At 33.0% G+C, this 26891-nt stretch overlaps 1 protein-coding gene and 1 non-coding gene across 3 annotated transcripts in view; both read right to left on the bottom strand.

The window, feature by feature from the left end:
• Window positions 1-26891, bottom strand: part of STXBP5L (syntaxin binding protein 5L) — a 419474-nt gene that overhangs the window by 205016 nt on the left and 187567 nt on the right. For both annotated transcript variants that reach the window (XM_008708188.2, XM_040621308.1), the window contains exons 5-6: window positions 14126-14260; window positions 7469-7532 (exon numbers count right to left, since the gene is read on the bottom strand). In XM_008708188.2, coding sequence (XP_008706410.2) covers window positions 7469-7532; window positions 14126-14260 — 199 coding nt within the window. The remainder of the gene's footprint in view (window positions 1-7468; window positions 7533-14125; window positions 14261-26891) is intronic.
• LOC121100590 lies at window positions 5502-5608 on the bottom strand. Its single transcript, XR_005832338.1, has one exon. It is a non-coding gene; the product is annotated as a U6 spliceosomal RNA (small nuclear RNA).

The raw sequence follows: 26891 nt of genomic DNA, 5'->3' as shown, positions 1-26891 counted from the left end.
TTGCTGGATGTCTATAACAGCTTCTGCGTAAAAACCATAATTAAGAATAGCCCAACTACAGGAAGGAAAGGAGAATTTTATTTCTTGTGTCTTGTCTAATATTGGTTAAGGTTTTCTCTATGGGAAATTAATACCCCCTCACTTCAGAGTTGTATCATTTGACCCCTTTGGCCGCCATTAAGGATTGCCTTATAATATGGCACATTATTTGAAATATAATATCTATATTATAGTATGGCATGCCTTATAGTATGGCACATTATCTGAATACAGAATTAAAGGGAGGAGCTTAGACTTGGCATAGCCAGTCAACTTAAGGAAAGAGTACTTTATTTATTTTTTTTTTTTAAAGATTTTATTTATTTATTTGACAGAGATAGAGATAGCCAGCGAGAGAGGGAACACAAGCAGGGGGAGTGGGAGAGGAAGAAGCAGGCTCACAGCAGAGGAGCCTGATGTGGGGCTCGATCCCACAACGCTGGGATCACGCCCTGAGCCGAAGGCAGACGCCCAACCGCTGTGCCACCCAGGCGCCCCAAGGAAAGAGTACTTTAAGAAGCTGATTAATCCTGCCAAAACCGAGATGAAATGAACAGTGAAGAATTTGGGAGACAAACAAGGCTGAGAGAATTCAAGGAGATATACACAGTATTATGTCCAATATAGGCATCTCTCAGTTCAAGAGCACACTCTTCAGTTTGATATAGTTATGCACAGTTTCTTTAGTAAATGGTATCTTAGAGGATGGTCTATTTTCTAATTCCTTGATACTATGCTGTTTCAGTACAAACCTTAACATAAGTAATTTGTTCCTTCTTTTACTTCACCACCAAACAACCATGGAAGTTTGTCTTTTCCAAGTTGAATTTATACCAGAAATGTAAAATTTTTAAAATTAGAAAATCCATTAACATTTCAACAAATTAACAAATTAAGAAATAGTCATCTTATAGTGTAAATACCTGAGAGTAAGCTTTTTTTATTGTGATATAAGTGCTTAACATTAAGCTTTTAATTGCTGCGGCATCCTCTTCAGACATCCATCTTGAATAAACACACCGTCAGCTACATTATTAGATAAAAAGCCAGGCTGCCCCACCCATGAAGTTCCCCTTCTTTAGAAAGCTTTGGCTGAATATAAACTGATAATTTGATTGATAGCTTACTTTTTCCTTCCCACACTTTAATCCCACTCTTATGTTTTAAATTCACAAATGAAGTGAAGGTGGGAAACCCTAGGCACCCCACCCTTGACCCCAATAAAAACTGAACCCCAGGTCCATGTACTCTCTCACTCTCTAGCCATGACTTCATTGAGTAGCCCCAAACATGTTGTGTACCCTCTAAGACTTGTGAATAATAAACTGTTTTCAAAGTTCCCTGATGGTTGTTGCTGAGGTGCATCTTGACTGTTATAAGAACCAAGAGGCTGGTCCAATCACAACACTGGCTCTGAAAAAGGGAAATGTCTGTGAGGCCTGGCCTCGGGCCCAATTGAGTGTCCCCAAGTATTTGTAGACCATCATTATCAATAGGCTGAGATTAGCACAAAACATATCTCAATACATGTAGAAAAGCATACAATAAAATTCAACACTACAATTTAAAACTTAGAATATTGGAAATAGGTGGAAACTTTTTAACTTCATTAAAGCATTCAACCAACAACCTGCAGCAAACATCTTAATGTTGAAATCTTGGGAGACATTTCATTTGCAGTTGGAAATAAAAGAAAGTTCCCGTTAAAACCATTTATATTCCACACTGCACTGGGTTCCTATCCAAGAAAACAAATATGTATATAAAAATATATAAATTTAAAACAAAACTAAATTTGTCTACATTTTCTACACTTTTATATGTAGAATATTCCAGATAATCCAAGGACAGCTTTTAAAAACAGAACATTTGGTGAGGCAATGAACACAAAATAACAAAATCAATATTTTATACACTAAAATTAATTAAAATTAAAATTTAAGAAAATTAATTCACAGGAGCAATAAAATCTGTAAAGTACTTAGGATTAAGCTAACAAAAGATATGTAAGAATTTTGTGGGAAAAGTTACAAAGCTATATAGAAAAAGGTAAGAAAACCAAAGGAAATATATCATGTGTATAGATGGAACACTCGTATCTTAATGAAGTAAATTTTTTCTAATCAATATGCCCAAGTTTCAAGCAAAATTCCAGCAGGGATTAAAATAGAGCTTGATAAACTGATTCTAAAATGTATATAGTACAATAAATAATCAGAAAAAGCCAAGACGGAGAAGGGAGAGGGGGCAGGCCTATCAGATAACAAGGTATTTTCTGCAACTTTTATTAGTTATTTCTAATAAAATGTAGTAAAAGTACAATAATAAATAAACATATTAGTGCAACAGAGGAAAAAGTCCAGAAAAAGACCCATCCAAATATGGGAACTGATATATGTTGAGATTTTCTTATACATTAGTGGTAACTGAAGTGACTATTCAATAAATCAATTATTTATATGTAAAAACATAAGTATCCCTTATCTCAAACCAACATAAAATAAATTTTATTTAGGTTAAAATCTAATTGTGAAATGGAAAACCTTAAAACTGATTTTTTTCTTAAAAAGGATTATATTTTACCTCAGAAAGAAATGATTTGCTAAGAAACAAAATGCAAGAATCAAATGAAAAGACTGATAAAGTTGAATATATTAAAATAAAAAACTTCTAAATGTCAAAAGGCTATTGATGGGAAAACTAGTCTACAAGAAGTCAAATGATTTATTCAAGATTATATGCTAATAAGTAGTAGAGCCATAATTCAAACATACAGTCTTCTGACTCTAATACAAATTTATTTTGCATTCCTTTTAATTTTTAATTACATAATTAACACATTATATTCTTTCATAAAAATTTGAATGCAAAGGAAATAATCAATACCTTTGATCATTTTCCCTAGTTCCAATCTCCAGTATCCTCCCCAGATCTGTACATATGCTTTCAGGACTTTTTTCTTGGGTATTTGAATATATAATAAAAATACAAATGCATTTTCAAGTGGTTTTATAGTGTACTCATGGTTCTGCAACTTTTCTTTGAAAAATCATGGCTTAAAGAACTTTCCATGTCAGTACAGCATTGTACAGTGTGAATATATTAGCATTCATTTATTCAATTTTCTATTAATTGAACTTTAGGCTGTTTTCAATATTTTTCCCGTTGGTCATATAAATAGGATAGACATCTGAAATGAATTTTCTAAATCATAATGAATATATGTTTTAAATGGTGATAACGCCAAATTACCTATACTGGTGTATATACCTACTACTGCTGTATCTAGATTTCCATTTCTCAATTATTAATATTTTCCATTACCTGATATTATTAATATTTTTAATGTTTTGCCAGTCTGATGTGAAAAAAATGGGATAATGCATTTCCCTAGTAATTATTAGTGAGGCCATTTCCTCCTGTCAGCAGCCAAACTCTGCTCTCTAGAGGTAAGAGGCAACCACATCTTCAACTCTTACAATGGTCTTTTCTAGTAGACTTACTCCCATATTTCTAAATATGTTCATATTGCCATTTCTTGATATATTAATTAAACATTATCTATTGATTTCCTATTATGAAAGATGAGGATTTAGTACAAGTTCCTTATATATTTTACATGTTTATTATTTGCCTACTACATATGTAAGCAAATATCTCCCACTCTTGCCTGTCTTTTACCATGATTGTCTTGTTATGGTATATTCCTTAAAGCTTTTAGGTTTTATGTCTTGCCCAAGGAGGTCCCTACTTCACAGTAAAAACCCATTTCCTATAGTTTCTTCTAAAACTTTCTGAGTTGTGATTTTAACATTTACATATTTTCTCCATCTGGAATTTATTTCTGTGAATGGTATAAGGTAGAGACCTTACTATTTTTTTCAAAATAGCTAGTTGTTCAACAGCATTTATTCAATAGTTTATTATGTCCTAAAACATCTTCTCTAAAATATCCAAAAATTACATCAAATGTCTGAACCATTTCTGGAATATCCATTTAGATCTATTGGTCATTTTGTATCCCCTTGTTCCAATATCACAATGTACTGTATTTCTTTTTAACAATAGCCTAATTATGGAAAGAACCCAAATGCCCATCGACTGATGAATGAATAAAGATTACACACACACACACACACACACACACACCCACTGGACTATTACCCAGCCATAAAAAAGAATGAGATCTTGCCATTTGCAATGACATGAAGGAAACTAGAGTATTATAAGTGAAATGTCAGCCAGAGAAAGGCAAATACTATATGATTTCACTCCTTTGTAGAATTTAAGAAAGAAAAGACATGAACAGAGGGGGGAAAAAAAGAGAGGCAAACCAGAAAACAGATTCTTAACTATAGAGAACGAACTGAGTGTTACTAGAAGGGAGGTTGGTGGGGGATGGGTTAAATGGGTAATGAGTATTAAGGAGGGCACTTGCTGTGATAAGTACTAGGTGTTGTATGTAAGTGATGAATTACTAAATACTACACCAGAAACTAATATTACACTGTTAAGTAACTGGAATTTAAATAAAAACTTGAAGAAAAAAAATAATAAAATAAAAAATAAAAGATGTCTTAAAACACTTTCCTTTTTAAAAATTTATAGTTACTAATTTAATTTTTCTTTTTAATTGAAGTATAATTAATACAGTTTATATTAGTTTCAGGTGTACAATATGTATAATTCAACAATTCGATACATTATTCAGTGCTCATCAAGATAAGTGTGTTCTTGATCTCATTTATCTATTTCACCCCTCTCCCCAACATCCTCCTCTCTGGCCACCACAGATTTGTTCTCTATAATTAAGACTCTGGTTTTTTGCTTGTCTCTTTTTCTCTTTGTTCATTTGTTTTGTTTCTTAAATTCCACATATGAATGAAATCATATGGTATCTGTCTTTTCTCTTATTTCACTAAGTATTATACCCTTCAGATTCATCCATATTGTTGCAAATGGCATGATCTCATTCTTTTTTATAGCTGAGTAATATTCCATTGTCTATATATACCACATCTTTATCCATTCATCTGGGGATGGACACACGGGTTGCTACCATATGTTGGTTATTGTAAATAATGCTGCAATAAACATAGGGATGCATATATCTTTTCAAATGGGTGTTTTTGGTTTTTTGGATAAATATCCAATAGTGTAATTACTGGATCATATGGTAGTTCCATTTTTAATTTTTTGAGGAACTTCTATACTATTTTTCACAGGGGCTGTATCATTTTGCATTACCACCAACAGTGCATAAAGTTGGAGATATCGCAATCCCAGAATTCAAGATACACTACAAAGCTGTAGTAATCAAAACAGTATGATACTGGTACAAGAACAGACATATAGATCAATGAACAGAATACAGAGTCTAGAAATAAACCAATGCTTATATGGTCAATTAATCCATGATAAAGGAGACAATAATACACAATGATGAAAAGACAGTCTCTTCGACAAATTGTGCTGGGAAAACTAATTTGCATGTCATCCTTGCCCAGGGGCCATGCTAATTTTCTCTGTATCACTCCAATTTTAGTATATGTGCTGCCAACGCAAGCGCTGGGAAAACTAAATGGCTATATGCAAAAGAATGAAACTGGACCACTTTCTTACACTATACACAAAAATAAACTCAAAATGGATTAAAAACCTAAATGTGAGACCTGAAACCATAAAACTCCTAGAAGAAAACATAGGCAGTAATTTCTTTGACATCAGCTATAGAAGTATTTTTCTAGATATGTCTCTTCACACAAGGAAAACAAAAGCAAAATTAAGTTATTGGGACTACACCAAAATAAATAGCTTTTGTACAAGGGCATCAGGGTGGCTCAGTCCATTAGGCATCCAGCTCTTAGTTTCTTTCGGCTTGGGTCATGATCTCATGGGTCATAGGATCCATCCAGGGTAGGGCTCTGTACTCAGCAGGGAGTCTGCTTAAAAGATTCTCTCCCTCTGCCCCTCCTTCCCACTCACACTCATGCTCTCTCTCTCTAAAATAAATAAATATATCTTTTTTATTTATTTGAGAGACAGAGAGCAAGGAGCAGGGAAGGGTAAAGCAAGAAGCAGACTCCCCGCTGAGCAGGGAGCCCGACAACATGAGGCTTGATCCCAGGATCCTGGGATTATGACCTGAGCAGAGGCAGATGCTTAACAGACAGAGCCACCCAGGTGCCTCATAAATAAATAAATAAATAAATAAATAAATAAATAAATAAATAAATAAATGTTAAAAAAAAAAAAAGCTTTTGTACAGTGAAGAAAACCATTAATAAAACAAAAAGTCTACCTACTGAATGGGAAAAGATATTTGTAAATAATATATTCAACAAGGGGTTAATATCCAAAATATATTAAGAATTGATACAACACCAAAAAACCCAAATAATCCAATTAAAAAATGGGCAGAAGACCCGAATAGACATTTTTCCAAAGAAGACATACAGATGAAACACACACATGAAAAGATGCTCAACATCACTCATCATCAGGGAAACGCATATCAAAACCACAATGAGATATCACCTTATACCTGTCAGAATAGTTAAAATCAAAAACACAAGAAATAACAAGTGTTGGTGAGGATGTGGAGAAAAATATTTTCTTTTTCTTAAGAATATTAAAATCATTTCTTTAAAAATAAGTAAATTCTGATGCCACCTGATTGGAATAACACTGTATTTATGGATCAATTTGAAGAAATCCAGTGTTCTTTCTATTACCATTAGGCAGACTTGACTTTCAGACTCAATATTTATTAGGCAAATTCAGTTTCTATCATTTAAAAATAAAGAAGCAAACCTATACTAACTAATTTACTCAGGTGTTTTCTATGGTACTTAGCTAAAAATAAATTCTTGAAGATGCCATATTTATGATGAAAGTGATGCTTTAGATCTTTTCATATTATCAACTTTGTTTTCTCATCATCAAAAGAAAATTATGAATAATCAAAATGAATGAGAATTATTTCTATAACCTCAGAACATTTTCTATATAATTACCTATTTATAAAATCAAGATTGGCTAATTTATGATTATTTAGTATTGGCCATTTATCATTACCAAAACTGAATAGCAGAGGCCAATGATTAATGATATTGATAACCATACTGTTATGTTCCAGCATAGAATATTTGAAAATTCAAGTTGTTCCACATATTCCATACCTTCCTCAAAATTCTAGAATTAAATACCAACTTTAGCTCTAGGTGAAAACAAAGACTTAATTTGAGACCATTATTAGTGTGAATAATTCATTTATTCATTACTTGCTCATTCATTCAACATATTTTAATTTAGAAAACACTGAATGCTTTGAACTGTGCTACAAGTTAGGTACAAAATAATAGTAAGAAACACCTTCATTCAAGAATGAGGAAAATAAATGCAAGAATAATGGTATTGTAATACTCACTTTCCCTTCGTCTCTTGGGCTATCGCTTAAATGTACAACTGGACCTGGATGAGTCTTTGTGGATCTGTTAAATCAATTCAAAATAGTAATTAAAAAACAATAATTAAAACACCTTACCATTATAGACTGGAACAAAGAAATTACTTTGGAATACACTCCCAATATTCTGAGGTTTAAACTTAGATTCATTTGAGTTTTGGTTTTTTTTCTTTAAGACTACTTTTCTTTCTCTTATTAATGCTATTAAAGTAGGTGTAATTTTTTTAAATTTTTTAAAAATCACGTTTAAGAGCATAGATCCACATAACAGTGGGATTCTTCATTTCTATAGCATAAAAATTATATATTTGAAGAGACACTGTTAATAATGAAAGTGACGCTTTAGAGTTTTTTCATGTTATCAACTCTGTTTCTTCATTATCAAAGAAAAATTATGAATAGTCAAGATGAATTATGTCTTCATCAAATTATGAATTTATGAATTGGTATTTATATGTTTGTTGCCAGAGCTAAGCCTCTGAAAATTTGAAATTGAACTTACACAGACAAAGATAACTTACGCAGCCACAAGGCTAATGCTATAAGCCTGTTTGAGCCAAATTGCAAAGTACATAACTGATTTACAATTTCCTTTGACATAAAGTACAATAGCTCCTTTGATTTACAAAGAAACTCTCTCTAGTGATAGCCAGTTTACTGACAAACTGGGGAAACCTAGTTCACTGGTTATGTCTCATTTATTTGGTTATCCAGGGTAATCCATACAGATAAATATGTCTAAGTGCATAGTGTTAAAAGGACCTGTCCTCTGTAAATCTGACTTTAAATTTATTCTACTCTGATATCTGGCATGTTTCTTTTATATTTCCTACTTTAACACATCATTGTTGAATATGATTATGTCATGTTTAAATACAATATGACCTGATAGGACCATAGATTTGTTTTTGCTCGTTTTTCCACATCCTTTCTTCAACAGTCTAATTATGCCAGATTAATCCTATTATGATTATATTGACATAGTTATAATTTATTTCTTTTTAAAATATAATTTATTTCTTATGCATACATGAAAACTATCAAAGATTCTTTACGAATAGTAAAGAATAAATTTTAAACTTTCTGGGATCAGATAAAAGTGACAAACGAAGTAACTCCAGGTTTCCCAGACACTGACTCCCCACAGTGACTCAGAGGAATAAATACAGACTTATTAGATATTTTGTTATTGGTTTATCCTAAATTTTCTTATCTAAAAATGGAGATAGTAGTACTGATCCTACTGAGTAATTATGAGGATTATAATATTTATATATCGCACCTAATATAATGCCAAAACATAGTAAGTACTCAATGAATAGTATTATGACTGTTGTAAATCACTGGAATAATTGGAAACTAGAGTTACTATCTGCATTCTAAATGCAGTGTTTTATTAGAGTAAAGTGCCTCTCATAAGGAACAGTGTCCTTCATTTATCCTTTGAAAACTATTAGTATTCAATAAACTACAAACTCCTGTTTCTTGGGTACGACTGGAACAACAAATACCAAAGCGTACTCCATGATAAACTAATGAATATATAAGGTATTTCACATAAAGAGTGTTCCATATCAAAAAGTTTGGGAAACCCTGAATTAAACATAATTTTTTTTTCCTTCTACAAAGCTTCTTACAGGCATAATACTCAAGTGAATACTAAAATCTTCAATATTTTCCCAAAGTACTAGCCCATAGAATTATTTCTCATTGACCGTATTTAGGGAATCACTGAAATATACTTTGAGAAACACTAGTTAGACCATATGCAAAACTTTTCCATTTAGACTGTCAGAGTTTGTAAAACACTCAAGTTCAGAAAAGAATTTAGCATTAAACTTCAGTTATTTGTATTGACTTTTTCAGACTATAGAAGATACATTATTTGTTGTAAAAAAAAAAGAATTTTAAACTTAGAAGATACTGTCAAAAGAAAAAAATCTCTCATATTATTTTACTGCCTAAATATAATGACTACTAACATTTTGATACATTTTTTCTGACTTTTCCCCTGACCTTATACTTCCAAAAACCATCAGGCATTCCTTGAAAAACTTATGGTCATTAGAAATTGACTTAAAAAATAAAAAAGCATTGGTGTACTCTGGATTCTGTAAATTCTACAAATACTACTTTAGATAGAATTATCAATGAAGTTAAAATCATATAGTATCCATCTAAATAATCCGTAATAATTCTTCTCGGTATCCCTATTTATCCTCATTTAGCATGATGGCTTCTTAATAGTTTCTTATATGGGCCTTCTTTCTCTCCTATATCTTAAATATTGATATTCCTTTGTATTCTATCCTAGTCTGTCATCTATTCCCATATTATATATGGTCATGAATTCAAGAGCACACAGGAGCCAGGCAGGTATTGTAAATGAAGCAAATAGACTGAATGAGAACTGTACCAAACTGGACAGCACATTATCCACCTGCAAAAGGAAAGTTATTACTCAGTTCCAGCTGATTACTGACTGCCATGCAAGAATACTGAACTAGAATTGTCTCATTATGAATTTTCATGAAAATGTGGAAATCCAAATTTTTATTTATACTCTACCAATTTTCAAATATTAGAAATAACTCAGAACATATTTAAATACTCTGATAGCCAAACAAAACATATCTGTGAGTCAGAATTGGTTGACTGCTAGTTTGCTACCTGTTTTCTATACACTCTTCATGCACAATGAATGTGCATGAATGTGCATTCAATACCATATATTCTATCTCATTACCTTCAGATCCATATAGCCCACTCCCTACCATTTTCCCATACCAATTCCATTTGAATGTTTTATAAACACATACAATTCAACCTACCTAAAATTGAACTCATTATTTTCCCCCCAACCTACTCAATCTCTTTCTTTCTTTCACTAAATGTCACCCTTATCTACATAGTTGCTCAAGCCTAATACCTGGGGGTCACTCTTAATTCTTCTCCATTGTTATATCTTCCCATAATACCCAAGCCTTGCCTCATCTATCTTCTATGTATTTAATTATGTCAGCTTATTTCCACTCCTAAATCAATGATAATGTTTACCAAGAATACAGTTTTTTCTCTCTTTAATCATTTCTCTATACCTGCCTTCAGAGTAGTCTTCCTAAATGCAACTTTGATCAAGTCAATTCTCTGCTTAAAACCCTTCAAAATTCAGCTCCTGGCCTTTAAGTCCAAACTTCTCAAACTGGCCTACAAGGCCTTTTCATATTATATACCCTGATTACCTCTCCTCAACCTTTATCTTTTATCATACTCTCTCCCAGGTATTCCAACAAACTAAACTACTTAAAATTTCTGTGCATGGAATAAAAACTCTCTCACATTCTATCCTTAAACCTTCTATCCCCTCTTCCTAGAACAACACCCTTACCTTTCTCTCCCAAGTCTTCACTCAACTAACTAAAATTCTCATCCTTTGGATCTCAACATAGATGTAATTTCCTTTGCAGATACTTCTCTGAGACCACATGTTAGGTGTCCTTCTTATGGAATTGCCACATTTTATTCCCAATATATTGTAATTGCCTTTTTAATTAATCTCATTAGACTGAAAGCCCCAAGAGGACAGTAACTATGTCTCCCCAGTTCAGAGTTGTTTCCAGTATCTAGCATACCATAGTGCACACTAAACACATTTGAGTGATTGTTAAACACAAACCTTACACTTATGTTTAATAATTAATTTCATGCTCAAACATTAATCATATGTAAAAAAAATAGGTTACATTTTTTAAAAAGCTAGGGCTGCCCTGCAGAAACATCTGTTTTCATACTGTAACCTGGAACATATTTTCCCATAGAAAAAATTTTAAATGTCCATTTAGTTCTCTGCTACTATTTTATGAGGTGTTCCACAAACGTCACTGTTTCTATGGAAAATGTGTTCCAGTTTCCAAATAATCAATATATACATTTTGGGAACACAAACTATTTATAATTATGAGAACAGCCTAAAAGTATAATCAAGAGACTTCATTAATAATAGAAACAAACTGAAAAATAACATTGAATAAAAAGTATTTCAAGTAAGAACTTAAAATAATTTCACGTATCTCTTAAAGACAATTCTTCATTTGTCATACTTAGACAATGTATTGTTAAAATTTGTGTGTAAAATTCTATTAATGAAATGACTCTTAAATAAATATTTTATTATTGTCCCATACACTTGACACATATTAACAGGAAGTGGCGTGCATTTTCTAATGTATCTCAATAGGTAGAGGGCAATTAAAAGACAGTTCTACGAGACTGGCAGTTGGCATTAGGTAGATCACAATGGATTTATAATTTCATGGAATACACTTTCGGAAAACTGGTCTAAGTAAACCAGGAAACATTCAGGAGGTGATGCTGTCTAATAATTTCTAGAGGATATTTCAGGACACTTTCAGAGACATGTACAACTCTCTAAAAGATCAGATTTATATAAATCTATTTCTATTCTTATGCTGTATCAAATGTCTAAGATCATAACATGAAAAATGAAAGTGCTTTATTTTACTTTAGTTCCTCTTAATTTTACCCTCCTGTATAGTTTTTAAATTCATCATTAATCCTGAAATCATAAAGTTTAGACTATATAAATACATAGAGGTAAAGTATAGGTCACTAATTCAGGTAGTATTAAACTATGAAAAGTATTTGTTAAGCATATGAATATGGAAACAATAGCAAAAGTGGTGAAATACTGGATTTATCTCGATAATAAACTTCTTAATCAGCAGCATTTAACTGAACACAAATAATACATATATTACTATTTGTACTAATATTAAATTTGTATAAAAGTTCTATATTTCAACCTCTCAAGTTTATTTACATTTTTATCAGTATCCTAAGAAAATTATGAAAGCAAGCATTAATTTCAGCCCTAGTTACCACTTTTATAGAACTCAGATTATAGTGGGAAAACCTTTCCCAAATAGCTAAAAAATTAAATAATTTTTTGGGAGACATAATTCTATATAGTCTATAAAATAAATGTTTTTAAAAATGTTTTTAAATTTAATGTTTTTAAAAATACACATGTAGGGGCACCTGGGTGGCATAGCGGTTAAGCGTCTGCCTTCAGCTCAGGACGTGATCCTGGCGTTATGGGATCGAGCCCCACATCAGGCTCCTCTGCTATGAGCCTGCTTCTTCCTCTCCCACTCCCCCTGCTTGTGTTCCTTCTCTAGCTGGCTGTCTCTATCCTGTCGAATAAATAAATAAAATCTTAAAAAAAAAAAAACTTAAAAATACACATGTAGAACATTAAAACATATATCAGTAAAATAGTTCATACCAATTATAATTATAAATGAAGCTCTAAGTCAATATATTAGTGTGTAACTAATTCTTCAATAATGTCATCAGTCATTTAGTAGCCGCTCTGTGGAAAGCACCAAAATAAGCCAAGTATAAAGAAAAAGAAAGGAACAAAGATTTTTTTGCCCAGGGGCAGTTCTTAATCTAATCAGGGAGGAAGAATTGTCACTAACAAAAGACCCATTAGGACATAATACAAAAGGAATGTTGTAACAGTATCGTTAGTAACAACCTTTCCTATACATACAGGCATGCTGAAACATTAAAAGATAGGGAATAGATTTATTATAAAGACCAGAATCAAGCCTCATTTAAATAGGCTGTTTTAATCAGAGTTCTGGAGAATAATTATGTAACTCAGAATATATATACATATATATATATGTGTATATATATGTATATATATATTATTTTTATTATATATGTTATATATAATTTTTATTTTTATTATTTTATTATAATATAATATATAAATATAATTTATTATAATATCATAATATATTATAGTATTTATTTTTATTATATTTATATATAATATTTATATTTATATATAAAAAATGAGCCAGCCTCAAGTTAAACATATCTTATTAAGGACCTAATATGCACAGAGCATAAACATTTATTAAAGACAATTTGTTTTTCTGATTAACACAGTGACCAGGAGAACTATTTGTGTACATACATAAAGATGGCTTGGAATTCCATTACATTTTACATGTGCATAAACTTAAGTATCACTGCCAAAGTCAAAGCGGTAATTACCACTAACCACATATCCAAATAGCTGTATATGTCACAACATAAAAAATATTGATAAGTTGATTCTCCTTAGAACACTGAACAATATGTTAGTGAGGCAAGTGAAGAAGGAGCTACCAGCAATAAAAAACAAGTGAACTTATCATAATTATTTTTACATAAAACTAAATGTTACCACAATCCACTTGCCATTCCCCTGGAAGTGGCTATACTAAGAACAACCATAAAAAAATGAGATGATTTCCATGTATAACTTTTAGAATAAGCCTTAGTATTTTATCATCAAATTTTACATACATAACCCTTAATTATTCAGAAACCCTGAAGTATTCAGAAAGTCTAAAATTAGAGTATGTTAATACTACAATATTTTTAAAAGTCTTTACAGTTTTAATTTATTTTAGCTAAACTTTACACTCAAATTAATCATAAATTAGCTATAAATGTTTCAAATAACTGTAATTTGACAAGCTTTACATAACCATATGAAATATTCAAGCCAAATGAAGTGGTATTCAAGTTCAAACTTACAGCTCAATTGCCTTGTTCCACATGATAACATATCCAGAAAGAATGAAAGATTCAATATTTACAATATGTGTATTTCCTCTTTCTGTTCCAACATAGAGCCATTTACTCTGGAAAGGTAGATGACAGTAAGTAATTCTGAAAGAAAGAAAATTACAATTAAAATATCTAAATTTTATGTTTGGTCAGCATTATATTTTCCTTATACTTATTAGGTAATGATAGCTATATAAACAATAAAATTTACTATACACTCAAGTAACATTTAGTTATTAGTAGGGGGTAGAGGATAAATAACTATACCATTAAAAACAATAATGATGATAATAATAACCATTATTAAATAAGTGTTTACCATGGGCATTAACATATATTATTTCTCAGTCTTTTCAGAATTAAAGCACTCCGAGACAGATATATAGTTCTATTTTATGAAGAGGAAACTGAGGGCAAGAATTTTTATTTTTACTTTCATTAGACTGACAGCTAGCAAGTGGCAAAGCTAGGATTCAAATCCATTCCTGTTTGGTTGCAAAATTAACAAATTTCTACACTGCTGGTTTTTCTTTGGTAATATTCACTTCAAATAGAAGTTAGGTACATCTGAACATACATTTCAGAGTTATCAGAGAATTTGTAGCTTTCTTTATATAAGATCATAAATTATTTACTTTTTATTCAGATGCTTGGCATCTTAGTAGTATAAAGAAAGTTTATAAGATCAGAGATCTACTCTACTATTCCTTTATTTTTTTGTTCTGCCTTCATCTGCACCATGGGCCTTCTGACCAATTCTGGGAAATAATTCTATAGCCAAAAAAACCATGATTCCTATAAGTGAAATCTGGGAATTTACCAGAATCTTCTACTCACAGCATATCACTCTGGTTTTGCCTACTTCCAGTCCTTAATCGCTCATTAAAAAAAAAAAAAAAAAAAAAAAAAAAAAAACAAGGGAGATAAGTTCACAGTTATCCCTTGCCAGAACCTGTTATTGAATCATAATAATCCCTACAATTTATTCGGAAAAAGAGCTGGAAAAATGTTAGAAGAGGAGGACAGAGCTCTGATGCCAGGCAAACAGACCAATATGGAAAAAAAAAAAAAAAAGGAATGTAAATGGTAAATTCCCAACAAAATTCCACTTTGTACCTCCTTTTATATAAGAGTGAACATCCACTCTGTCGAATGTATATTCTCAGTCTGGTTCATTGAATTATTCAACAGTCTACCACTCTAAACCAAACTTCATCTATTCAAAAGTATTCTGCTGAAAGCCCCTTGCACACTAAAACCAAAAAACTAGAAACCCTATTACATATGCACTTATGGTTAACTGAAGATCTAATTAAAGTGTAACCTATATGGTATTGGACAATTCTGGTTAAAACCTGAAGTCTAGAATTGCTGTTGCCAAGGGGTATTTAATAATGTCCCACAGGAAATAACTTTATGGTCATGTTTCTAGGCCATGAAGCATCTATTTTCAATTCAATATAAGTAGAAAAAAGAAACTCATTTTACAGAGGATTTAAGATCACTTTTTCTGAATCACAAGGAGAGTAGAAAAAAACACTAATCCCATAAAAGTAGACAAAAATTTAGGAATTCAGGTAGAAAAAGAGTAAACTTCAATATGACATAGTCATTTCCAAGTTTGAGAAGAAAAGTCTAAAAACTGCCAGGTTTCAGTAATGAGACCTGAAGCAAGAGGCAGAATTCCAATAAAGACAATCTTTACAGTATAGGAACGATGGAATACATGAAAAAGATCCAAATAGGATTGGAAGTATTCCTTGAACCAATACTATGAAATTTTCCCTCATTCTTATTGACAACAAACTAGATAACAAAAGGGTTTCATCTTACATCCAATGCCCAACTGATGGGTAGTGGTTAAACGACTAATGAAGAAAGACCCCAGACTTTATTTGAACCCAATAAAAAAGAGTAATGGGATTTACTTAAGATGCTTGACATGGGTGAGGGAGAAGGCATGATTATACTTGTGCTATATATTTGATAACCCTAATAAAACAAATCAATACTTTATTGAATTTAATTTATTGTATTTAATAGCTATACTTTTATTTGTAATGCATTTCTACCACCATCAAACTGAAGAATTTTCTCTTATATAGGAACCCTGGAAAAATAATCTTGTTCCTATGTCTATATTCATTATCATTCTCTATAGTAAATCATCTAAGATGTTGTTAGTCTTCCGTCCATTTATCCATTAATTCAAACTTCATCGAATAATTCAGTATAAAAAGCACTGTCCTTGATTACAACACATCTACTCTTTTTCCCTCAAAAAAAAAAAAATACCATCTAATAGGAGAGATAAGTAGACAAGTAAGAAAAATGAAAGTAAAGTGTATGAATTGCTATAAAGTATTCAAAGAATGGAGGGATTAATTCCAGTAAGGGGAATCAAGGAAAGCTAATGTATAAAATTTTATTTAAAATAGGCCATTATGTTAAAGATCAAGTAACTCTATAGTCTGAAATATATGTTATATATGTTACTTAAGCCTATGACATAAACAAAATCAATGTTTTCAAGCTTGAAGAATGTACAGACCTTTAAAATTTTTTTGCTCATCCTCACTTTTGGGTTACTTTTACAAATTCTTTGACTCATGTATAAAAATAAAATACAAATTTCTCATACTTATGGCCGTTATGTACACATAAAACAAAAAAATAAAATAAATACAAATAAAACTACAACTAGAATTCAAATTAATGACATTAGTGTATATGACAGATTTTTTTTAAAGAAATTATTAACCTCATGATATGTTTCTAACTGCACAAATTCTTTTGAATTTGGTGTATCTATATTTATTCTAGCCTTTCCTTTTACCATTTGTCTCTACTTGAACAGTTTTGAATTCTATTCCATAGTACAGCATCACAATTTTACAATCATATGGCATGAATACATAATACATGTGCATAGTCCACTTCTATTATTTTATTGATCCACAGCAATTAAAATAGCACTAGTTGGTGCCAACACAATCATCAACACAAATTTAACTTCACATATCGGACCTATGTGACAGTATTTTTGAATGAAATGATTTGTTCAAATCATTCAGAATCTTTCCACTAGTGTGATTATAAAAATAAAAATATTACAATCAGAAATTACTCTGGAAAATTCATAACTCCAAGACCATGCCTATAGATCCTAATTTGAGAAACACTGTCAACACTAACCAAAAATATGTTTTAAAAAAGTAAATGGTTTGGGGCGCCTGGGTGGCTCAGTCAGTTAAGTGTCTGCCTTTGGCTAGGGTCCTGATCTCAGGGTCCTGGGATCAAGCCCCACTTCGGGCTCCCTGCTTAGCAGGGAGTCTGCTCTCTCTGCCTCCTCCCCCCTCTGCTGGTGCTCTGTCTCTGTCTCTCTTTCTCTCTCTCTCTCAAGTGGATAAATAAAGTCTTTAAAACACACACACACACATACACAGAGTAAATCGTTTAAAATTATAGAAATTTTGCTGTATGAAACTGAGTGGAAGACTTCAAATTTGAAACTTTTTTCCCCTACATTCTAACATAGTTCAATTTTAGTCTTATATTTTCTCCAGATTCCAGGTAAAACCTCTACTACCAGGCATGATGACTCTGGCTCCAGTTCTTTCTATAATATTTACAGTTATACTTTACAACCTGTTTACACAGAATCAGGTGTATTCTGCATATTAAAAATACAAATGCCAGAGAGGAAAACTCAGCAATTCTGAGGTAAATCTAGCAATACTGTTTTAAAACTCTTTCTGGGTGGTTTTGATGCACAACCATAATTAAGAACTACTAAATTATAGCAATAATTCTTAATTGTTGGTATAAATAAATATCTCATTAAAATGCATATTTCTACATTCCAGGTACACAAATTGTGCCTCATAGACTTGGGATGGAACATATGACTGATATTTAACAAGTAACCTCATACTTGCTATTAAAAATGAAGTCCATATACCAGCATGGACATCACCTGGAAGCTTAGTAGAAATTGAGAATCTCAGGCCCTACCCCAGAATCAGAAACTGCACTTTATGAAGAACCCCCAGGTTAGTGGTATACACATTACAGTTTAGTTAGCACTTCTTTGGTTGATTCTATTACAGATAGCCTATGAACCACACTTTATGAGATACTGTTCAGTGGTTGAAAGTGGTTGACTGCTGCGAATTTATAATTCAGGTTTTAGGATAAGAACCTAAATTACTAAGTTAGTAGTAGGAGAAGGAAGGGAATAATGAAGGGGGGAGTAAACGGGGAAATGAACTACGAGAGACGATGGACTCTGGGAGACAAACTGAGGGTTTTAGAGGGGAGGGGGATGCGGGGATGGGCTAGCCCAGTAATAGGTGTTAAGGAGGGCACGTATTGCAGGGAACACTGGGTGTTACACGCAAACAATGAATCATGGAGCACTACATCAAAAACGAACAATGTACTGTAGAAGTTCATTAAAGTCTCAAAGGATTTTTTTAAAAAATTAAAAATTAAAAAAATAAAATAAAATAAAATTTTTTTAAAAGTAGTAGGGATAAAGCCTTTTAGATATGCAGTTCCCTCAAACTGAGCTAACGGTGATAATAAGAACCGCAACAACAGCCAGGGAAAGAAGCAGCTAGCTACCCTAAGATTCCCTCAGCATCTTAATTCAAAACTGATACTTAATAGTTTTAGTGGAAAAACTCAAATCATATAAAAGAAAAAATAAAGAATTAAAAATTCTCTAAGAAAAAGAATCTGATAATTTTGGACAATCTGTACCTAGACAGAATTATGATACAAGAGACAAAATTAAACAGATAACTGAAAATTTAGTTGAATTTCATTCACAGTCTTAATGAACTAACCAGATAGTAAAAATCTTCAATTTTGTTACCTGTAATTATTTGTAAAACTATCAAACATAAGTCAGATTTTTAAAATAAGCCAAATCCTTACACTTCCATAGGGAATAACATCATGATTTCTGGCAAATCCAAGTCTGAGAAGCTTATTCTCATTCTCCTATAACAAAAGAAATAACATTTTCTACCTTCATTTAAATTCAGAGTATTTCAACTTCTGGATGAGAGAACTGAGTTAATGGAGGCCATGAGGAGAGCAGGAATGAGGCACTGGTATCCTGCACAGAAGTAAATTACAGAGCAATAATTACACCATTCCCAGCAGTTATGAAGTGCCTCTCCCTGTCTCAGGAGTTAGTAAAGACCAATGGGGAAATTTGAACTTCTACTCCCACCTGTTAGGAACAAGATGACATTTGTCCTTCCACTGCCAGAGCAATGTCAAAACAACTCACCACAAATAGAAGGTTTACAGAAGACCTACAATGTCAAAACATAATATCCAAAATGTCCAGTTTTAATAAAAACTCACTCACCATACCAAGAAATAGGAAAATCTCAATTTGAATGAAAAAAAAGCAATAGATACCACCAAGATGATAAAGATGTTAGAATTCACTGATAAATATTTAAAAGGAAATATCATAAAAATGCAACAAGCAATTATGAATGACATAAAATGAAAAATATGGAAAGACTCAGCAAAGAAACATGAGATAAAAACCAAATGCAAATTTTACTACTGAAAAACACAAAAAGAAAATTTAAAAACCTATGCATAAGCTCAGTAGCCAAGTGGAAGGGACAGAAAATAAATTCCATGAACTCACAGATAAAACAATATAAATTACCCAATCTGAACAACAAAGAGAAAATAGATGTTTAAAAAAATGCCAGAGACTCAGAAAACAGTGATGCAAAAAAGAAAAGATTTAACAATCACATTATCAGGGCCCTGAAAGGAGAGGAAAAGAAAATAAAATGGGACTGAAAAAGTAGTTTAAAAAATCATGTCTAAAACATCCTAAATTTGGCAAAAAAACCCACAAAAAAACCAAAAGATTCAAGAAGCTGACAAAAACTAAACAGAATAAACACAAAGAAATGAAATTAGGACAGATCTCAGCCAGCTATCTAAAAAAGAAAAAAAAAATCCCCAAAACAGCAAAATAGAAATAACACCTGAACTATAGGGGAAAATATTCTAATGGTAACCAGATTTCTCACCAGAAAACCAGAGGCCAAAAGGAAGTAGAACATTATTCAAGCGCTTAAAGGGAAGAACTATCAACACAGAATTCTCACCAGAAAACCAGAGGCCAAAAGGAAGTAGAACATTATTCAAGTGCTTAAAGGAAAGAACTATCAACACAGAATTCTATATCCCCCCAAAATATCCCTCAGGAATAAAGGGGAAATCATGATATTACTAGGTGAAAGAAATCTAAGAATTTGTCACTAAAAGACAAACTCTAAAAGAATGCTTAAAAGGGGTTCACTAAACAGAAAAAAAGATCAGAGATTTTCTAAATATCAAGTGTAAATAAAAAACTACAGGGAGAGTAAAAATATGATTAAATTCAATGTATTTTCCTCCTTCCTTTGAGTATCTTAAATTATGTTTCATATTTGAAGCAGAAATTATAACATAGTCTGATGTGGTTCTAAATACAGAGAGAGAAAATTTATTTAAAATGAGGGAATGAAAATTAAGAAAGGAAAGATCTTCGTACTTCATTCAAACTGAGAAAATGCAATACCAGTAGATTGTGGTAAGTTGTTCATACATAATGAAATGTCCACAGCAACCACTCAAGAAGTGAAATGATACAAAGAGATACATTAAAAACTACACATAAATCAAAATGGAATTCTAAAAAAAATGTTCAATTAAACCACAGGAAGGCAAAAAAACCCACATTTGAATGAAAAAATAGACAACAAAAACTAAATTGAGAACTTAAGCACTATCTCTAATTACATAAAATGTAAACACCAATTAAAATACAGATTGGCAGAGTGAGTTTAAAAAAAAACTACCTACTATATGCTGTGTACAAGAAACTTACTTCCAATATATTGACATGGGTGGGCTGAAAGTAACAGGAGATACAAAGGTATATCATACAAACATTAATCAAAAGAAAGTGGGAATGGCTGTACTAGTATCAGATCTTAAAACAACAACAACAACAAACTTGGAAGGAGAGAAAATGACCAGGACATTTTGTAAAGATAAAAAGATCAAGTAACCAAGAAGACATGGCAATCCTAAAGGTCCATGTCCAAACAAAAACCTGCAAATTATGTGAACCAAAAACTGAGAAGAGAAAAAGAGAATCCATGATTCTAGTAGATTTCAACACCTGTTCCTAGCAAATCAGCAAGGATATAGAATCAACAAAATCACCAGTCAACAGAACTGATCAACATTTATAAAATAATCCGCCAAACAACAGCAAAATATTCTTGTCACCACAAGACATATAACAAGATACACCATATTTTGGGCTAAAAAATAAACTTCAACAAATTTAAAATAATCAAGTCATATAGAATGTGCCCTCTAAACACAATGGAATCAAATTAGAAATCAATAAAAGAGAAACAACATTTCCAAATACTTGAAACACACTTCTAATTTATAGGTCCAAGAAGTCACCACAGGGGAATTAAAAAAACACAAGAAATAACAAGTGTTGACAAGAATGTAAAGAAAAATGAACTATGTACTGTAAATGGGACTACAAGCTTCTGCAGCCACTGTGGAAAACACTATCGATATTTCTCAAAAAATTAAAAACAGGATTATGATATGATCCAATAATTACATTACTAGGTATTTACCCAAAGAAAACAAAAACACTAATTCAAAAAGATACATGCAACCCTACATTTATTGCATTTATTTTTTTATTTAAATTCAATTAGCCAACATATAGTACATTAGTTTCAGAAGTAGTGTTCATTAATTCATCAGTTGCGTATAACACCCAGTGCTCATCACATCATGTGCCCTCCTTAAGCCCATCATCCAGTTGCCCCATGCCCCCACCTACCACCCCTTCTGCAACCCTCAGTTTGTTTCCCAGAGTCAAGAGTCTCTCATGGTTTGTCTCCCTCTCCGATTTTTTCCCATTAAATTTTCCCTCCCTTCCCCTATGATCCTTGCACTACTTATATTTCACATATGAGTGAAAGCATATGATAATTGTCTCTCTGATTAACTTATTTCACTTGGCATAATACCCTCCAGTTCCATCCACATCAATGTAAGTGGTAGGTATTCATCCTTTCTGACAGCTGAGTAATATTCCATTGTATACATAAACCACATCTACTTTATCCATTCATATGTTGAAGGACATCTCGGCATCTTCCAGTTTGGCTATTGTGGACATTGCTGCCATGAATATTGGGGTGCAGGTGCCCCATTGCATCACTACATCTGTATCTTTGCAGTGATACCTAGTAGTACAATTGATGGGTTGTAGGGTAGCTCTATATTTAACTTCTTGAGGAACCTCCATACTGTTTTCTACAGTGGCTGTACCAGCTTACATTCCCACAGTATAAGAGGGTTCCCCTTTCTCCACATCCTCGCCAACATTTGTTGTTTCCTGTCTTGTTAATTTTAGCCATTTAAGTGGTGTGATGTGGTATCTCATTGTAGTTTTATTTGTATTTCCCTAATGATAAGTGATGTTGAGCATTTTTCATCTCCTGTTGCCATTTGTATGTTTTCTTTGGAGAAACGTCCATTCATGTCTTCTGCCCATTTGTTAACTGGATTATTTGTGTTTTGGGTGTTGAGTTTGAGAAGTTCTTTATAGATCTTGGATACCAGCCCTTTATCTGATACGTCATTTGTGAATATTTTCTCCCATTCTATAGATTGCCTTTTAGTTTTGTTGACTATTTCCTTTGCTGTGCAAAAGTTTTTTACCTTGATGAAGTCCCAATAGTTCATATTTGCTTATGTTTCCCTTGTGTTCAGAGACGTGTCTTGCAGGAAGTTGCTGCAGCCAAAGTCGAAGAGTTTGCTGCCAAATTCCTCTAGGATTTTGATGGACTCCTGTCTCACATTTAGGTCTTTCATCCATTTTGAGTTTATCTTTGTGTATAGTGGAAGAGAAAGGGCCAGTTTCATTCTTCTGCATGTGGTTGTCCAATTTTTCCAACCGCATTTAAAGATTGTCTTCTTTCCAATGGATATTCTTTCCTGCTTTGTCAAAGATTAGTTGACCATAGAGTTGAGGGTCCATTTCTGAGCTCTCTATTCTGTTCCATTGATCTATGTGTCTGTTTTTGTGCCAGTACCATGCCATCTTGATGATCACATCTTTGTAATATAGCTTAAAGTCAGGCATTGTGATGCCCCCAGCTTTAGTTTTCTTTTTCAACATTCCTTTGGCTATTCAGGGTCTTTTCTGGTTTCATACAAATTTTAGGATTAATTGTTCCAGCTCTGTGAAAAATGTCAATGGTATTTTGATAGAGATTCCACTGACTGTATAGATTGTTCTGAATAGCATAGATATTTTAACAATGTGTATCCTCCCAATCCATGTGCTTTGTGTCTTCCATTTCTTTGTGTCTTCCTCAATTTCTTTCATAAGCATTCTGTAGTTTTCAGAGCACAGATCCTTTACCAACTGATTTCTGTGCATTGATTTTGTATCCTGCCACTTTGCTGAATTCCTGTATGAGTTCTAGCAATTTTTGGGTGGAATCTTTTGTGTTTTCCACATAGAGTATCATGTCACCTGCAAAGAGTGAGAGTTTGACTTCTTTGCCAATTCAGATGACTTTTATTTCTTTTTGTGGTCTGATTGCTGAGGTTAGGACTTCTAGTACGATGTTGAACAGCAACGGTGATAGCAGACATCCCTGTAGTGTTCCTGACCTTAAGGGAAGAGCTCTCAGTATTTCCCCATTGAGAATGATATTTGCTGTGGGCTTTTATAGATGGCTTTTACAATATTAAGGTATGTTCCCTCTATCCCTACACTTTGAAGAGTTTTAATAAAGAATGATGTATGTTAAATGCTTTTTCTGCATCAATTTGGAAGATCATATGGTTCTTGTCCTTTCTTTTATTTATGTAGTGTATGACATTGATTGATTTGCAGATGTTAAAACCACATTGCAGCCCAAGAATAAATCCCACTTGGTTGTTGTGAATAATCCTTTTAATGTACTGTTGGACCCTATTGCCTAGTATCTTGGTGAGTATTTTGGCATCCATGTTCATCAGGGATATTGGTCTGTCATTCTCCTTTTTGATGGAATCATCTGGTTTTGGGATCAAGGTAATTTTGGCCTCATAGAATGAGTTTGGAAGCTTTCCTTCCATTTCTATTTGAAACAGCTTCAGTAGAATAGGTATTAATCCTTTAAATATTTGTTAGACATCCCCTGGGAAGCCATCTGGCATTGGACTCTTGTTTTTTGAGAGGTTTTTGATTGCTGCTTCAATTGCCTTGCTGGTTATTGTTCTGTTCAGATTTTCTATTTCCTCCTGTTTTGGTTTTGATAGTTTATAAATTTCTAGTAATCCATCCATTTCTTCCAGATTGCCTAATTTGTTGGTATATAGTTGCTCATAATATGTTCTTAAAGCTTTATTTCCTTGGTGTTGTTGTCTTCTTTCATTCATTTTATTAATTTGGATCCTTTCTCTTTTCTTTTTGATAAGTCTGGCCAGGGGTTTATCAATCTTATTAATTCTTTCATAGAACCAGCTCTTAGTTTCATTGATCTGTTCTACCGTTCTTCTGGTTTCTATTTCATCGATTTCTGCTATAATCTTTATCATTTCTCTTCTCTTGCTAGGTTTAGGCTTTTCTTTGCTGTTCTTCCTCCAGCTCCTTTAGGTGTAAGGTTACCTTATGTATTTCAGATTTTTCAAATTCTTTGATAGAGGCTTGTAGTGCAATATACTTTACTCCTAGGATTGCCTTTCCTGTGTCCTAAAGGTTTTAAAAGGATGTATTTTCATTCTCATTAGTTCCCATGAATTTTTAAAATTCCTCTTTAATTTCCTGGTTGACATATTCATTCTTTAGAATATTCTTTAATGTCCAGGTGTTTAAGTTTCCAAATTTCCACTTGTGATTAAGATCAACTTTCAAAGCACTGCAGTCTGAAAATATGCAGGGAATAATCACAATCTTTTGGTATCAGTTGAGATCTGATTTGTGACCCAGTATGTGATCTATCCTGGAGAAAGTTCCATGTGCACTCAAGAAGAATGAGTATTCTGTTGTTTTAGGATGGAATGTTCTTCTTTTTTTTTTTTTTAAGACTTTATTTATTTATTTGACAGAGATAGAGACAGCCAGCGAGAGAGGGAACACAAGCAGGGGGAGTGGGAGAGAAAGAAGAAGGCTCAGAGCGGAGGAGCCTGATGTGGGGCTCGATCCCATAACACCGGGATCACGCCCTGAGCCAAAGGCAGACGCTTAACCGCTGTGCCACCCAGGCGCCCCTAGGATGGAATGTTCTGTATATATCTGTGAAGTCCATCTGGTGCAGTGTGCCATTCAAAGTCCCTGTTTCTTTGTTGATCTTCTGCTTAGATAATCTGTCCATTGCTGTGAGGGGGCTGTTGAAGTCCCCCACTATTAACATTTTATTATCAATGTGTTTCTTAACTTTGGTTATTAATTGGTTTACATAATTGGCTGCTCCCATGTTGGGGGCATAAATATTTACAATTGTTAGATCTTGTTGGATAGATGTTTTAAGTGTGATATAGTGTCCCTCTTCATCTCCTGCTACAATCTTGGTTTGAAATCTAATTTGTCAGATATGAAGATTGCTACCCCAGCTTTTTTTTTTGATGTCCATTAGCATGGTAAATGATTCTCCATACCCCTCAATTTCAAGGTGGAGGGTCTTTTGGTCTCAAATGAGTCTCCTGTAGATAGCATATGGATGGGTCTTGCTTTTTTATCCAACCTGATACCTGTATCTTTTGATTGGAGCATTTAGCCAATTTACATTCAGAGTAACTATTGAACGGCATTAATTTACAAGATATGCCCTAGTATTGCCTGTAGAGTCCCTGTTTCTGCAGACTGCCTCTGCTTCTTTCTGGCCTATATTACTCTTGGGTTCTCTCTTTGCTTACAGGGTCCCCCATAATATTTCTTGCAGGGCTAGCTTGGTGGTCACATATTCTTTTAGTTTCTGTCTGTCCTGGAAGCACTTTATCTCTCCTTCCATTCTGAATATAATGGAAGCCTTACCAGATATAGTATTCTTGGCTGCATGTTCTTCTCATTTAGTACCCTGAATATATCATGCCAATTCTTTCTGGCCTGCCAGGTTTCTGTGGACAGGTCTGATGTTAGTCTGATGTTCCTCCCTCTGTAGGTTAGGAGCCTCTTGTCTTCTGCTGCTTTCAGGATTTTCTCTTTGCCTCTGAACTTTGCAAGCCCCACTATTATATGTTGGGGTGTTGATCTATTTTTATCGATTTTGGGGGTTCTCTCTATCTCTTGGACATGAATGCTTCTTTCCTTCCCCAGATTAGGGAAATTCTCAGCTATGATTTGCTCAAATATACCTTCTGGCCCTCTCTCTTCACCCTCAGGCACTCCAATAATCCTGATGTTACTATGTTTCATAGCATCACTGATTTCCCAAAGCCTCTCTTCACGGGCTATTAGTTGTTTTTCCCTCTTTTCCATAACTTCCTTCCTTTCCATCAACCTGTCTTTTAGATCACTTACTCTCTCTTCTGCCTCATTCACCCTAGCTGTTAGAACATTCAATTTAGACTGTATCTCAGTGATAGCATTTTTAATTTCAGCCTGATTAGATCTCATTTCTGTACTAAGAGATTTTCTAGTGTCTTTTATGCTTTTTTCAACGCCAGG

The sequence above is a fragment of the Ursus maritimus genome, unplaced genomic scaffold (assembly GCF_017311325.1).
Source record: "Ursus maritimus isolate PB19 unplaced genomic scaffold, ASM1731132v1 scaffold_4, whole genome shotgun sequence".
Taxonomy (NCBI): Eukaryota; Metazoa; Chordata; class Mammalia; order Carnivora; family Ursidae; genus Ursus; species Ursus maritimus.
Note: the sequence above shows the minus strand (reverse complement) of the source record. Positions and strands in the feature narration are given on the sequence as shown.